Below are 16,776 nucleotides of genomic sequence, written 5' to 3' on the forward strand. Positions count from 1 at the left end.
TATTTGTACGATGTTTCCATGAATAAGTTTTTTAATAAACTTTTTTAAAAAATGCCAATTATGGTACATTAACTTTGGATCATCGGGTTTTCTTCGGATTACCGGGTTTTCATCGGGTTACAAGAAACAATTTCTTTGATCGTAGAAAAGATTGAAATAATTCTAACATTTCAAACTATGGCAACATTTGCTCGCATTAATATTTTTAGAGGTATTTTACTATAATAATAAAACAAGAGTCTGATTCGCCCTGACCATTCAAGACGTGTAAATGTATTGCACCGAATCAATTTATAGAATTAATCGATTTCATTCTATACGTATATAACTTTATTTTAGAATTCAATATTATTTATGGCTATTTGGTTAGATCATGTTTATTTAATTTTAAATTGGTTATTACGGACTTTCACAACCCGCCCTTCGAATTCTTATATGAGATTACCGGTAAATCTAAATAATTTTCAGGGTTTAATCATTCATTTACATTAGAAACAGTAGAAGTGCATGTTGACGCCTTCCAGATTTATCCTTTTTCTGTATAAAAAGAAAACAATTTGTTGGAAAAATATCTGCCAATTTGTTTGTTTCGGTATTAGTTGATTACTAAAATATTGTGAATTTTTACAGTACTTTAGGCAAGTCCTAGGTACAAGTTTCAGGCAGTCTTTTGTGCTTGACATTTAGCCGTTTTTTAGCAAGTTCCGCAATGTTTTTTTAATACGAGTTATCGTCCCTAACTGTGAAGCTCTCCACTTCCAGGGCGTCAATACACAAAGCAACAAAATCGCTGAAGCAAGAAGCGTCGAGAAAATACACACTATCGGTATCGAGGACACTGACAAGCCAGGTAAGGGATTTAAATAGCGGTCGTATTTAGGATGTTACACTGGTTTACGATGCATATTAATATAAAAGCAGTACAGAGTTGGTTCTTGAATCTAATACACATGCAACAACCATAAGGATCTAGTATATTCTAGAAAAAAAAAATGTCAATATTTATAAAGGTCTATATACATATATCTATTTTTTTAAAGTATAGAATTTATTTTTATTCGACGAGGAATGAATATTTACAGCTGTCAAGTTGTGTTCATAAGAAAATCTAACATTGCCCCCCCCCCCCCGTTGTGTAAAAGGCATTGTTTAATTCGCAAAACAATTCAGTAACATGTAAATAATTTTGAATTCATAACATAATTTATTTTAAAAGGACATGAATGTCAATTGTAACATTTTTTTTTGAAAAAAAATTCCTTTTTAAGTACTTTACAATGTACTTTTTATTTTCCAGTATGGGGAAGAAATATTGCTGCGTTCCTGGATACAGAAAAACTTCTCAAACATTGGATGAATATTTAAATAAAATATTATTGCATCGCTTCCCTATGTCGGAGAAAAAGGCCCATATTAAGCGTCTCTGGATTCAGCGACTTCGACATGTGAGAGCAAATTTGGTTGTAAAAGACCACACACGAGTTTGCAGTGTTCATTTTGAGGGAACATTTACTGAGGAATCGATTCCCACAATTTTTCCAAGTAAACCCAAAAAGGAAACAAAATCCCGAAGACCTCTTGTAAGAAAAATTGAAAATTCATTTCAAAATGATGGTTCAGGGCAAAGTGATACTGAAAATCCACAAGATAATCCTGTGTCAATGTACAATGATGTTGCAATACAAACTGACCTCAAATATTTTTATTCAAAAGATGCGTACACAAATACAGAAGAGCATTGTGTACATGTTTCAACTGCAACCCAGACGACTGGCAGCCCTTTGTCTACTGTTAATGCTGAAGTTCAGGCAGATTTGCCTAGGATGACATATGAAGATATGAAAGATGACGATTCTAAAACAAGATTTTATACAGGTTTTGCAACTTTTCAAATTTTTTGGATGTTTTTTGCAGTGCTGAGGCAGAAACATGGTGCAGAGAAACTCAATTACTGGGAGGGAGAGACAAGGTCCATGGGTGAGAAGTCGTATCATGAACCAGGGGTTAAAAAGCCTGGCAGAAAACGTTCCTTGAGACCAGTGGATGAATTCTTGATGGTTTGCATGAGACTTCGTTTAGTTTCTCTCTCTCTCTCTTCAGGAACACCTTGCTGATATTTTCAGGGTGTCCGAAACGACAGTATCACGAGTAATGAACACTTGGATTAACTTCCTCTATGATCACTGCAAATCCTTAATAAAGTGGGTCTCCAGAGAGCAGATTTTGTGTAACTTACCAAAGCTTTTTAGCATGCACGCAGATACTAGAATTGTGCTTGATTGCACAGAATTTTTTATTGAAAAACCGTCCTCTTTAAAGGCACAGTGGATGACGTGGTCCGAATACAAACATTCAAACACTTTTAAAATATTGATTGGTGTGTCACCAAGTGGTATGGTAACCTTTGTGTCAAGACTGTGGGGTGGGAATGTGTCAGACAGACACATTACTCAGCACGATGGATTTCTTCCAAAACTGTCACCAGGTGATGTTGTAATGGCAGATAAAGGTTTCACAATAGAAGATTTGTTACCAGCTGATGTTGGATTGAATGTTCCACCACGAGTATCAAGTACATGCCAGATGTCAAAACATGATTTCTTTAAAACAAATAGAATAGCTTCAGCCAGAATAGTAGTTGAAATGAAGATGGAACAGATCAAAAACTACAATATTGTGAACTCAGTTTTACCAATTTCAGAAGTGCACTTATCAGAACAAATTATAGTTATCTGTACATCTTTAACTAACTTATTGCCTCCACTTCTGAAGTGACATAAATATAATTAACTAGATTTTTTTCTGGATGCCCTAACATGTATAATTATTTTTATTCCTGTTATGAGGAAATTTACTTTCCAGGAATTATTTTTTTAAATGCATGATTAAAAAAACCCATTTAAAGTATATCACATTTTGTGGTTTTCAAGGTGATGTGAATTTTGACGATTCGATGTGAAATACAAACATTCATTTGAAAATAAACTTGAAATATGTACACTTGGACCTTGAAATCATAAATGAGATGTGGATAAATAAAATAAATCACATAACCTTTTTGTTTTTATTCAATATTTTTACAGATGAATCTAAGCTCTCATGCAAATATAAAAGTTTCAGAGTGTTAACAGTTTTATGTACACATGTTCAAAATCAAATAGAATCATTCTATGCAATATTCAAATTATTAACAAATGTACATCAAATGTTATACATGTACAGTGATTTTCCTCGCTGAATTCTTCTAGTGAAAAGTTCTGGTACAACACCATATGTATAAAAAGATTTCATCTTTGGAACCATATCATTCCAGATTCCAACATCAAAAAGAATTCTTTCAACAGATATACCTTTTTTTGTATAAACAACAAAATCAACCCAGTTAAGTTCATATAATGCTAGCTGGCCTTGAACTTGGTACATATAATTATGGTTCTGTTTTAATTTAAGTTCACCATTGTTTTCAGTGCAAAAAAAATGTTTATCTTGTCCACATTTTGTCGGAGGCATATTCCTCCAAGGACTTTTTTGTTTTCCATAAGGACACTTGACTTCGACAAGTCCTGTACCACATTCTACACAAGTAACAAGTCCATCAACACTGGCCCCAAGGAATGGGTACTTAGGGTTGACATATAGTCTCACAGGACTCGATCTTCACATCACCACACAAATTTAAATGTCGCTCCATATAATCACTCAAAGCAACAGATTCATTTGTTCGACCATAACTGATACTTTTTACACAATCTGGTACTACTACGTATCCACAAATTTTCTTGACTAAATTGTCTGGTTCGGACTTTACTCTTTTGACAACGTCACCCATTACTGATGCAGTAATGATATTGCATCTAGCCTTTCTCCAGTTAACATTTGAATTTTGACCTCTAGTTCCCTTTTTCTAACAGTTCACTAACCTCTGTTGTTATATTCATATTGTTTACAAAAGATTTAAAATTTTCAACACATTCTTTTGATTTTAGATTTACATTGTCCCTATACATAAAATCTGGCAAAAAAATATTCAAAAAGGAATCTATATTAACATGCTCTGCTCTTAAAGTTTGATACAAGACACATTGTGGGTAAATATCTTTTAAGCCATCCAAAATATCATTCAAAAATGAGCTGCATTCACTTTGACAAGGTCCAGGATTATAAATGCCTGGGAAAGGACGAACTTTGTCTACAATATTATCTTTTTCTGTTTTTGAAAAACTAATATCTCCAACTCTTTTTGGACTTGGTTTTCTTCTCAAAGGTGTAGGTCTATTCCACACACACTGATTAGATGTACAGGAATTTTTTGTTTTTACAAGTACATACAATAATGCTCCAACATGAGCACAAAGACCTGCCTCTCCGGCTTTACAATTACATAAAGCATTTACAACAATGCCTGACTTTTTCTTTATACAAACATTCAAAGAATAATATTTAGCACTTTTTCCAAATCCAACTTGAACAGTCTGTTTCATTGATGGAAGACAAGTTGATCGCATGTAACAAAAATCACTGTTTCCTTTATTGTATTCAATTTCTCTTATGAACCCTTCATTGCACAGACGCTTTGCTTTTTTCATTTGTCTCTCGAAATTTAACCTTTCTCCAGTTACAGGATTTTTATGACATTTAAAATAAATATCAATGGCCTTATGAGAAATTTCAGGAATATCAGTAGAGTCAAGTTCTTTCCATGAATCTGTTGAAGGATGAACAGGAACAGTTTTCTCTATTTCTTCATCTGTATCTATGAAATCTTCTGATGAATCATAACCATGCCTCATGGCTTTGTAAACTCTCTTTGCCAATACCTCTTTATTCCCAGATTTTTTAAGCCTGTGATTTTCAAGCCAATTTTTTAGTTCAACAACTTTCCATGACTGAATTTCTTCTAGAGACAAGTGAGATGGTTCACCTTCATCATCAGTGCTTGAAGACATTCTGAAACATTCAATATTGTATATTAATACAGATTCAGAAAACACACAGTGCCCAAATAACTTAAAAGGGTTTCATAAAAATTGAATGTAATTAGGATCCCAAGATGTAATTTATGTAAACAATTATTGATATCATATCAATATCATATAAAGACATAATCCGAGATTCCCCTGACTCTAACCCCTGCTTTTATTTTATGACATGTGCGGACAAACGTCATAAAATAAAAGCGGGGGTTAGAGTCAGAGGAATCTCGGATTAATAAAGACACCCCCTTTTTTCAGAATTAAACGCTGTTGGATGGTCACATATTCAATTATTCCGACAATATTACATTACTGTTAATATTAAACAGTTATTAAATCATAATTTCAATGTCATCTACATTCGGTTCGAACAGGGTCGATCTTAGACCTTGCAATAGCCAATTCAGTTGAATATTTAAATGCCACGCGAAAACGCTGAGCATTTATATTTTATTATTTGTATACCATTTACCACGTTTAGATAATGGTTATAAATCTTTAAATAAATTAATTATACAGATATATCGCAAATCTTACCTTGGTATGTCCTTGTCTAACGCAGAAATTGCAATTATCAGTACTGTGAGTACACAACACAAGTTGAACAACAAACGCCCCGGAAGTCAATGTGTTGGCGACATCTAGCGATTTTTCAAAGAGAGATAACTCCAGAAATAAGACATTGCGGAACTTGGCCATTGGTGCTTTTATTGGCTTACGGCAATTCGGGAAATACAGATCTGTTCCAAAACACTTTTGGTTCTACTATTTACTCTATTTCCTGAAAATTTTTGTCAACAACTGTAGGTGATACAGGGTGTTTTATCGAAAAGCGGCAGAATCAATGAAGTGAAATATTAGCGAGCGCAGCGAGCGTCGCGTAGCGACGCTCGCGAAGCGAGCTCAATAGACTAACGTGTAAGAACAGAGGAAATTCGGATTGAAATCTGTACATACGTCAGCCAAATTTCTCTGTGCAACATTCCCAGAATTCCTGCACTACCCAATGTCCTTTGCGCAAATAAATCAAAAATAGTAAAAAAATAAAGGAACATTGTTTCTTACCGAAATCTTAACGAAATGATTTTGCCTTACCTTATTCAAAAAAATACCCCCATGCCACAACACCGGCTTTCACCTTGCCCTTCGGAAATGATACAAATGACGTCACCGGAAACTTACGAATTTTGACGATATGCTAATTAAGTCATGTCGGTTGCTTCCGTGAAATAGATAAATAAATAAACAATAACGAAAAGCATAAAAAGCTTTCAGTTTGTAGAAATCTTTCAAAGAAACAAAAAATAACTCTGCAATGTTTTTCGACCAAAATTGTGCTAGGTCTATAGTTTAAACCAGACGCTCGGCCGTTTCCGTAAGCTCCGACGAGCTCCGTGACGTCGTGTGACGTCATAGCTAGTCGAGATGTCTCGTGCGACTTGATGTTTGGAGTGGCTGATCAATTTTTCAAGTACAACTGCGCTCGCCTCAACGGTCACACCGTAAAACATATTAATTGTAAGAAAAGGTTCATCACTTTCTAGTTTGTTGTATTAGATTTACACATTGTACTGAGCGATGAAAGTGGTTATATAATGTAATGTTAAATATCAATATGTTCAAATACGTTATCATGTAGGCTAACTGACTCTTACAGTTACAGTTGGGACCTCACTGGCTACAGTGAGGTCTTACAATTCTTGTTCATTGTCAATTAAGGCCGAAGCCTTTTACAGTTTATATTTATACATAACATAATATATTGGATACATACTTCTTCCTTAATTTTAAATTTATATACGTATATATTTACCAGCATTATGCCAGGCAAAAGGAATAAAGCCCAACAGTCCAAAACAAGTCAGGTGAAAAGACCACGTCGTGCACAGAACGGAACTGGAGAGTCCACTACCAATGATGCTGTGGCTGTCGATACAAGCACTCAACCCCTTGATGTTCCTCGTGAAACCTTGGCTGCATTAACCCAAACCATAACAAAGGCAGTCACGGAGAAGGTGTTAGCAGAGATAAAACCATTACTGCAACATCAGGGGAGTATCTCTGTTCATAATATGGGGGGAGAAAGGGGAAATAATGCTTCCACTACATCAAGCAATAGCTTAACAGCAGGTCCTTCTGGGTCGATCAGTTTGTCAAATAACAAATAAGTCAGTGGATGCAAGTATCTCAGGATTGGTATCAGGCGCTGTAATCGAACACAGTTCACAGATTGTAGGTACTGAACTTCCACCTGCAGCAAATGTCGGTAAGAAATCAGGTTTTGTAAGCTCATCAGTACCAATAGAGGCAACTGTTTCTGACAAAATAAAATCTAAAATTTGGTCAAAACAATATGTTGATATGGCTCTGTTGTTAAAAAAGGAAAAGGGGAAAAGTAAGTATTCTATCAAGGTAGAGGAACAGGATCAGACAGGTAAGGTGGTAATCCACAATATGCGATCCACAGATGATGACGAAGTTAGGGATGGTTCGTTATCCCTGCATGACTGGGTAACTGCGTGGAATAGGTATGTGACAATATATTGCATTAAAGATACACTTGCACAGCCAAAGCTTGCAAAACACATGGAATCAGTAAGGCAAATTGCAGAGGAAAAGGGGGACTGGAGAAAATATGATAAGGAGTTCAGGGAACTCATAGAACAAGATGAGGTAGAATGGGGTGATGTCCATATGGAGATATATGTTAATGCTCGCCTCAAACAATCGGAAAAGAAGTCAAGCAAAATAAAACCAGACTGTTCGTCATTTGGTACGTATGAGGAAGTCCCTCAGGGGTCATGCTTTGCCTATCACAAAGCTGGAAGGTATTGTAGGCTTGGTTCATCATGCAAATTCCAGCACAGATGTTATAACTTTGGTGGCTTCCATCCAATCTACATATGTAAAAAAACCAATTCAACGGCCATTTCGTTTCTTGGACAAATCCAGAACCCAAAAACCATTTCAAGGAAATGGCACATCAACCAACACAGGTAATGCTAAATTCTCAAAGCCAACCTATCCCACAAAAAGGGTCCAACTCCAGTAAATCCCAGTAGATTAGAGTACTGGTTGGTGGGGTATGACAAGGTAGAAACAGAATTTTTAGTTAATGGTTTTCGATATGGTTTCCACATTGGTTACTCAGGGGAAAGTAGAAATACTCTTTCAAAAAAATTAAAATCGGCACTGGACTTACCAGAAGTTATTAGCAAAATGTTAGAAAAGGAGATAAATTTGGGTAGAATTATGGGTCCTTTCAAAGAGAAACCACTGCCAATTTTAAATTGTTCCCCTTTAGGTCTAGTTAGTAAGAAAACAGAGGGTGAGTACCGTATGATCCATCATTTGTCATATCCGGAAGGTGAGTCTGTCAATGATGGCATACCCGAGGAAGAGTCATTTGTTCAATACTCTTCTGTAGAGGATGCTATTCAAAACATTAAGCAGTGTGGGAAAGGATCATATTGTTGCAAAACAGATATTTCTAATGCATTTCGAATTATCAACTTACATGCATCACAGTTTGAATACTTTGGTTTCACTTGGCAAGGTCATTGGTATTTTGACACATGTCTTCAGATGGGTTGCAGTTCTTCCTGTCGTATATTTGAAAGGTTTAGTACAGCACTTCAGTGGATTGCACAAGAAAAATTAGGAATTAAATTTATGACTCATGTATTAGATGATTTTCTAATTGTTGACAAATCTGCGACAGAGTGCCACAAAAAGTTGTGGCGTTTTTAACAGTTTGCGCCGACATAGGTGTACCTATGGCTAAGGATAAGACATTTGGTCCTAACAAGGTAATGACTTTTCTGGGATATGAATTAGACACCGAGATGATGGAGGCAAGGTTACCTATTGATAAAGTTAAAAAATGTAGAGATACAATTGAACAGCTTTTACCAAGCAGAAAGGTTACTTTGAAGGACATGCAGTCAGTGATTGGTCTTCTTAATTTTGCGTGTAATGTGGTCTTGCCAGGTAGAGCATTCTTAAGGCGACTTATCAACACTACTATTGGCATTACAAAAGCATATTATCGCATTAGACTAAACAAAGAAGTAAAAGCAGATTTATGTACTTGGTTAGCCTTCTTGGAAAAATTTAATGGTAGGTCGGTTTTCTTACCAGATAGGTGGGTTGATTCCAATGAATTAAAACTGTATACAGACGCTTCAGGATCTATAGGATACGGGGCAGTGTTAGGTGGGCACTGGTTCTATGGGACTTGGAATGATAATTGGAAAAAATGTAATATTACTCTCTTGGAATTTTACCCAATAGTGTTAGCTCTTAAAGTTTGGAGTCATATTTTCAAAAACAAATGCATTTACTTTTACACAGACAATTATGCCCTTGTGCATATCATTAACAAGCAATCGTCTAAGGATAAAAGTATAATGTATTTGGTTAACATATGTCCCGTAATGCAATAAAACAACAATTTGAATTCACAAGTGTCTTATGAGGGATAAACATATGCCCCCATCACAACCAAATGAGTTTACTATTCCTAGTGTATTATGTCTGTGGGTCCCAAGTATTAACGAATCACTATGTAGAATGTCCGATAAGGGATAAACATATGCCCTTATAGTCGCAAATCATCATCTTATTCGCTTTTTTTTTACTAAGTTCACATGTATATGGTATTCATTTAAGGACTGTCTCGAGCAATGTTTTAGATGAGGGATAGACATATGCCCCCATATTGGAAAATATTTCACACTGTAAGCTTCCTCACCATTTTAAATGTTTATATGCACGCGATCTTGTCACCTACCAGCCTAAGTATTAACAAATGACTTAGGCACTATTGTTCTGGATGAGGGATAAACATATGCCCCCATACGTTAATACTCTTGAAAATCACTTCAAAGTCGAGATCCTACACAATAAACAAAACAAATCTGCTCCGAGGATCCACTTCCACTTAAGCATATATCAACATGGTGTCACATGTCTTATGTAATATTTAGATGCATCCGATTTCCATCTACCAAAACACCTTATCTTTTCCTCCTTCAATGAGTAAAAAGTCTGTAAAACAGTTTGTCGTGTGTTGCCGCCTTTGTGACGTTTGATAATTTGTTTGAAATTCTCAAAAGTATTATTAATAATGACATATAATTTTTAGCAGACACAAGATATCAAGATGAGAAATAAAACCAATTTTGTAAAGGGAGATAATCCAAATTTACAGTACTCATAGCAGACATAATGAAATAGATTTACTCACCAAAATCTTGATAAAATAAATAACAAACTTTGAAACAACGTCCGTCCTCCAAGGATGTAGATGGGAGAAAAGGCAGAGTAACGCACCGCATGGTCAGAATTTCATTTGTTAGATTTTAATTGGTCAGATTTTGATTGGTCAATCTCTGCCTCTCCTACCACGGTAAGACATGGAACAAAATTAACATTACAAAGCACAGCTATACAGTATTTCAGACTTTCACATTCAAGGAGGACACGTATTGATTACAATAAAAATTTTTAAGTAAACTTAAATTTATTTACTCGAAAAAGTCGCATTTCACTCTTTTAATATTTGTTTTACTTTTTGTGGTTTGTATTGTAAAGAAAAAAATATTCTATCATTCAATGTTCGTTAATTAATACGAGGTTTTCAGTATCTGATATATAATTGTTTATTTATCAAAGACCTATATATAATAAACAAATGCTAAGTATTTAATTTTAATGTTTTATTCGAGTTGGCAGGTATTGTCCACAGTGGTCTACACAACAGTGGGGCAGCCGGCAAAATGGCATACCCCCAACATCAACATAAGTTGTGCCCTCCCTGACGGGAAAAGTAGCACGCTGGGTTGACCTCAATCGTGCTACGGACACATTTCAACACAAATTGTCTTTTAATTATATTATTTTGCTTTAGATTTACATTATATAAGATATAATTTTCAAAGTCAACATCACATATATCAACATCAACCACAAAAAGTCAACATCAACCACAAAAAGTCAACAAAATCAACAGTTCAATGGTTAAATTGAAGGTGACGATTTCGCCAATACTACCACTGTGAAGTATAGTTTACTGTCTTTCCCCGAACTCCTTGAAATCATGGATAAATCGCCAAGTTGACACTTGTCACGCATGGTATTCGGTCAGAGATCATTCCATAGTTCCTAGAATACGGAAATAGCGGGCAATTCTGATCAGCACCGTCAGTCTCCTTCAACGAAATCTCAAATACCTGAAAAGGCAAAAACAAAACCCCACAGCAGAAAAAGATTCTCAATAACATTTCCATAACTTTAATAAATTGGCTATACCTAACCCATGTAAAACAATGTAAACGTTAATTTAAACAAACAAACGGAGAAAGAGTATATACTTAACACCTAGCTCAAGGGTTGAGGTGGGAGGGTATTTCATAATACAGAAAAATAAATCGGATACTTTCATCACCCACCTTTCACTTTCATTGATGCATAGAAAAGGGGAGATAACCCGTAAACCTAGTGACTACGTACTGACACTGTATGAATGGATAAATAAATTCCGGCTTATCTCATTTATTCGATTTTTTACAAAAAGGAGGTGAATGATGACATATAATTAAAGGATATAGAGCTTTGATAACGACGCATATTGTGAGATGAACTCAAATATGCGGTATTATCAAAGACCTATATATAATAAACAAATGCTAAGTATTTAATTTTAATGTTTTATTCGAGTTGGCAGGTATTGTCCACAGTGGTCTACACAACAGTGGGGCAGCCGGCAAAATGGCATACCCCCAACATCAACATAAGTTGTGCCCTCCCTGACGGGAAAAGTAGCACGCTGGGTTGACCTCAATCGTGCTACGGACACATTTCAACACAAATTGTCTTTTAATTATATTATTTTGCTTTAGATTTACATTATATAAGATATAATTTTCAAAGTCAACATCACATATATCAACATCAACCATCACATATATCAACATCAACCACAAAAAGTCAACAAAATCAACAGTTCAATGGTTAAATTGAAGGTGACGATTTCGCCACATGGGCACCGTAGGTGCCCACCGCCACCTGGTGGGGGTAGGCAACTTCAATTTAACCACCCACCATGGACTCCTAGCCTACTCAAAACCCTCAGCAACCCATCCATCGTGAACATCACTCTCTCTCATTTCCCACCCACTGTAGATTTATGCTGCATTAAAATAAATCTGGTTACCCTTCAAATTTATCGTGCCTTACCCCCCCCCTTTTCCCTGATTTTATATCTTTCGAAGTTGTATCGCTTTGGGTCTCTATTTCTATTACTAATATCCAGCTGTTTTACTCAGTCAGAAAGAAAGAACTAACTGGACTAATGTAAGAAAATAAATTAGAAGAATATGTCTTATCTAGATTTATCCCCCCTTTTTTATTTATTTGTTTATTCATTTGAATTTTATTTCTTATTCATTTTTAGGTCATTTGAAATAAAAATTTGTAATATACTTTGATGCAAAGATTACAAACAAGATGAATGAGCACCTATACTCTCTAACCCCCCCCCCCCCCCCCCGCTTTCAGGATGATTATGTTGTTCCTGTATTGTAGACAATAATTTTAAGTGTTCACATTCCCACTCTGTCAAGTGCAGAACATGTTTTGTGATATTTTGTAATGTATCTTGCCAGTTCTGAAGAAATGAGCTTATCTAAGTACTACTTATTTTTTAAACCAAGCTCTTCCGAAGACCATGTAAAATTGATTAAATCTTGTATATACTATTTACCTTTCAAGCCAAGGAACACAATATGGTACTTTGTATTTACCCCTAAGCATTTGTTAATGTAGATGGACTGCACAAGACATGTAAGGCACATATCACTAAAACCTTTATTCTAAATCCCTTTCCAACTGATACTCTATCAAAAAGGCATGATCGAACTACCTTAAGCTTCCTACTTTGGGAATTTTGGGAGGGACCCCCCCCCCCTTTCCTCCTGCAAAAATATGCTATGGAATGGGTTATTAAAAATATAGACTTCAAAATTCTTTTTAAGGCTGTAAAAAATAGATTTATGATAGAGAGCATGAAAATTAATATGCTAAGTTAGTGTAAACCTATCCTTTCTATAATACCCTAAAAATGCTGTCGAAGTTTATCTAATCTTAGTACTATGAAACGTTAACTCCTACTCACTTGTGGATTTGTATTTGTATTCCCTATAACCTATATTTTACTCCAGCATGCTAGAGGTTCACGACGAGATACTTTTGACTTGGCTCCGAGGTACATAAGGAGCGTAGGGACGTTAACCGAGGCTCTTATACATGTAGGAGTAACCTGTATTTGTACCCATTAGCTGATGCATGGATGTAAACTACATGTACATATGCAATTATGCACCGACTAATGCATCTTAGACCCATATGAGATTAATGTGTAAACAGAAAAAAATTCAGCTAACTGCTCACATGAGGGATAAACACATACCATATTAATACCTGCGAATGGCAACTGGGTTTGAACTGATATTTTCAATAAAGAAATGCCCATAAGATATGCATATGTGTAAGCTAACAGTAAGCGCTTACTATAAAAAAGAAAATATTGTAGGAAATGGGTCAGATTATAATCTAGCCTGTGGTACAATATGTATCTAACACCACCCCCCCCCCCCCCCCCCCCCCCCGAATTTGTATCTCTATGCTGTTAGGAAATCTCGCCTTATGCGGTTCTTTCATTTTATTTATTTATTTTTTAAATCTTATAATTCCACATGAATAAAACCAGTTACCTAAACAATTTATCCTTTATGAGTTTAAAATCTGTGAATATAGAATTTTAACTGAAGCAAATTTTATCTGTGTGAAAATAGCAAATCTTTTGTATCTAATAACTTAAACCAACACTGACAAAAATTTAAGCCCCATTTTAAACCTTATACTGGAAGTCTCATTATAACCCTCTTTATTTTATTTATTTGTTGATTTATTTATTATTATGACCATTCATACAGCATATGCCATACGGAAAATACATAGAAAGACCAGCACTGCGAGCCTTATTCAAATGAGCCTGCATTGACTTTAGCACCTAAAGAACTCTGTAATTTGTCCCTCATCCCTTTGCGAAACTGAATTACTTGATTAAAACTGGTAAAAGTTCAGGGACTTGAAGTTGCATTTCCTATTTTGAGGTTCACTTTCCCTGATGAGAAAGATAACTCAAAGGAATAAATGTTAATTTACTAATAATTTTGACAAGATTAGCCTATAAATTATTATTTATTTTATAGTCTTTTATTTGTAGAATTATATTTAAACACCTAAAAATTTTCTTGTATAAGTCTTAAAGAACATTGTCAGGAAATAAAAGCCCGTGCTGAAATTAATCTCTGTGTGAATTATCGACATTTGTGAAATAGTCTATATAATAAATTTAGTAAAATAAGTTTACCTGATTTTTCATGTTAACTTAAGATGGTACAAAACTTTTCATTTACTAAACACAACTATATAAAATATAAGGCCTTTATGCAGTTAAGGGGTGAGAAGACATTAAATGTATGTGTCTTTATTGTGTTATCATGATATCATCAAACCTACTCAAAAAAGGTACAGGCCCTGTTAGAAAAATTCATAATTATGTTGATATACACTGAAGACGGCTTCCAAATGAACAAACAGCCTGACCTTCATTTATTTCCTTCATTTATAACTTTAACCAAACCAACGAAAATGTCAACACAGAATTTATATGTGAAACAAGCCTTTGACCCCCTTTTACTTAATCTGAACACTTATATATACATATATTAACCAGCAAAATAATAGCTAGACTTGTTAGATAATAGATATCTACATGTACTTAATTAAAATAAAATTCGGGGAATCCTAACTATATCAACTAGTGAACCACTGAGGCCCTAAATTACTATGCACACATTGTTATTGTTCTGGTTGAGTCTAACGTTGTCCTCCTTGTCAAGCCCCCTAAGAGAAGAGATATCCGAATAGATGAGGATGCTGCTGGTCCTAATATAACTATTAATATGTAGATTTGACAGACAATGTACAATTCAACTCGGGTGCATAGAACCTATGCCCCCAGCTTTTACAGCCTGAATTGTTCATTGCAATGCTTCCATCCAACTGAAATTTTTTTTTTTTTACTCAAAATCTATTTAGTCATCATTCGTATTTACTTACCTTGAGTTTTGTCAAAGCATGTGTATATGTACAACTGTAAATATGTATAAACAAATACACATCTTATTTCATGTTAAATTCATATACATAAAAATGCATTAATTGTAATATAACATTCAAAAGCACCACAATTTGTTCTTTATTTTACTTCGAATTATTTTATTTCACAATTGATTACTGCCTTTGTTACAATTCCATACCTTTCATGCCTCTCTTTGGACCATTGTTAAAGTTGAATGGCCTTGATTGAAAATGTATATCCTTTAATTAGAGTTCTGTTCGTATGTGAATCAGGGTAAATAACATTTCTAAAGACATGATACAATAGCTCTATCAAACTTTAATTTATTCTCAATCTGTATGTTTTCTATTTATTCACTGTTTTAAGGAAAAGGTTGGGGTTTTTTTTTTTTTTTTTTAAAATGTCACAAAATATTTTGAATAAACTGATAAATACAACAAGCCCAAAGTTACAAGACCATACTCATATTGTAAGAATTATAACTATGTATATTCCCATTTCTAAACCCCCTAAAGATAGGCCAAGGGACCTACATGTAAGTATCTAAATATAGGCTACCATGTGTACGGATGTTTGACCAATGACCTTGAATAACATGGACCGAATAAAGTTGAAGTTCAGACTTATTTTTAGATTAGCTCATTTTGTTTAAATAATATTTCACTAAGTACGCTTTTCTTCATTCAAAATATACTGATGAAGTTGGTTATTATTACCATACTTGTATATCTTGTACCATGTGCCAGTGTTTAAAGTATGGACGGGAGGCAAATCGATCTGTTTCAATCCAATGAAATATTTGCCATCGAGCAATATCAATGTTGATAAGATAATCCATGTTAATTCTTTGACTGAAACTTAATTTTAAAAACTGGAAATTATGATAAAATATTTCATAATACAGAAAAATAAATCGGATACTTTCATCACCCACCTTTCACTTTCATTGATGCATAGAAAAGGGGAGATAACCCGTAAACCTAGTGACTACGTACTGACACTGTATGAATGGATAAATAAATTCCGGCTTATCTCATTTATTCGATTTTTTACAAAAAGGAGGTGAATGATGACATATAATTAAAGGATATAGAGCTTTGATAACGACGCATATTGTGAGATGAACTCAAATATGCGGTAATATACCTAAGTGAGAGCTTAGCGTAACGTACATGTACATGTGCAGTTGTAGCAAATTCATATTCTGTTGACACGGTTTACACGTATTAATGCAGATTGCCATTATATTAACAATTATTTAGATTTCTACTCAGGAAATTAATTTTCTTGAACTATATAATTTTTTAAAGCCGATTTCTTTGGACCTTTCTTTCAGCCGGTCATCTACATGTATTTATTCCCTAAGATTTTAATATTTAATTGCGAATTTTGGATACACCGCAAATTGTAAGCTTTAGACATTAAATACAAATATTTAATCTATTGCGTAAATTTCTTCCGTGAAATACTTTTTTTAGTAGTTTTTTTTTTAGGTACAAATGTATATTATTTCATTCATAATAAATCTATTTATAGACTTTCTTGATTTATTACAGTACCCGTGAGAAACGGCACATAATTATGTAAGGGATC

At 34.5% G+C, this 16,776-nt stretch overlaps 2 protein-coding genes across 2 annotated transcripts; one reads left to right on the forward strand and one right to left on the reverse strand.

The window, feature by feature from the left end:
* The first annotated feature begins 1,391 nt into the window (after nucleotides 1-1,391).
* Nucleotides 1,392-2,775, forward strand: LOC134271769 (uncharacterized). Its single transcript, XM_062753981.1, has 2 exons — nucleotides 1,392-2,057; nucleotides 2,320-2,775. The coding sequence occupies exons 1-2, from the start codon at nucleotides 1,392-1,394 to the stop codon at nucleotides 2,773-2,775; spliced, it is 1,122 nt and encodes a 373-aa protein (XP_062609965.1).
* Nucleotides 2,776-3,890: 1,115 nt separating this feature from the next.
* Nucleotides 3,891-5,612, reverse strand: LOC134271771 (uncharacterized). The gene is made up of 2 exons (XM_062753982.1): nucleotides 5,511-5,612; nucleotides 3,891-4,947 (listed from the first exon to the last, which is right to left on the reverse strand). Exon 2 carries the CDS (start codon nucleotides 4,944-4,946, stop codon nucleotides 3,891-3,893), a length of 1,056 nt encoding a protein of 351 aa, XP_062609966.1. The 5' UTR covers nucleotide 4,947; nucleotides 5,511-5,612.
* Nucleotides 5,613-16,776: the final 11,164 nt, after the last annotated feature.

Source organism: Saccostrea cucullata, unplaced genomic scaffold (genome assembly GCF_032062105.1).
Source record: "Saccostrea cucullata isolate Sc308-1 unplaced genomic scaffold, CSIRO_AGI_Scuc_v1 ctg7979, whole genome shotgun sequence".
In the NCBI taxonomy this organism is placed as follows: domain Eukaryota; kingdom Metazoa; phylum Mollusca; class Bivalvia; order Ostreida; family Ostreidae; genus Saccostrea; species Saccostrea cuccullata.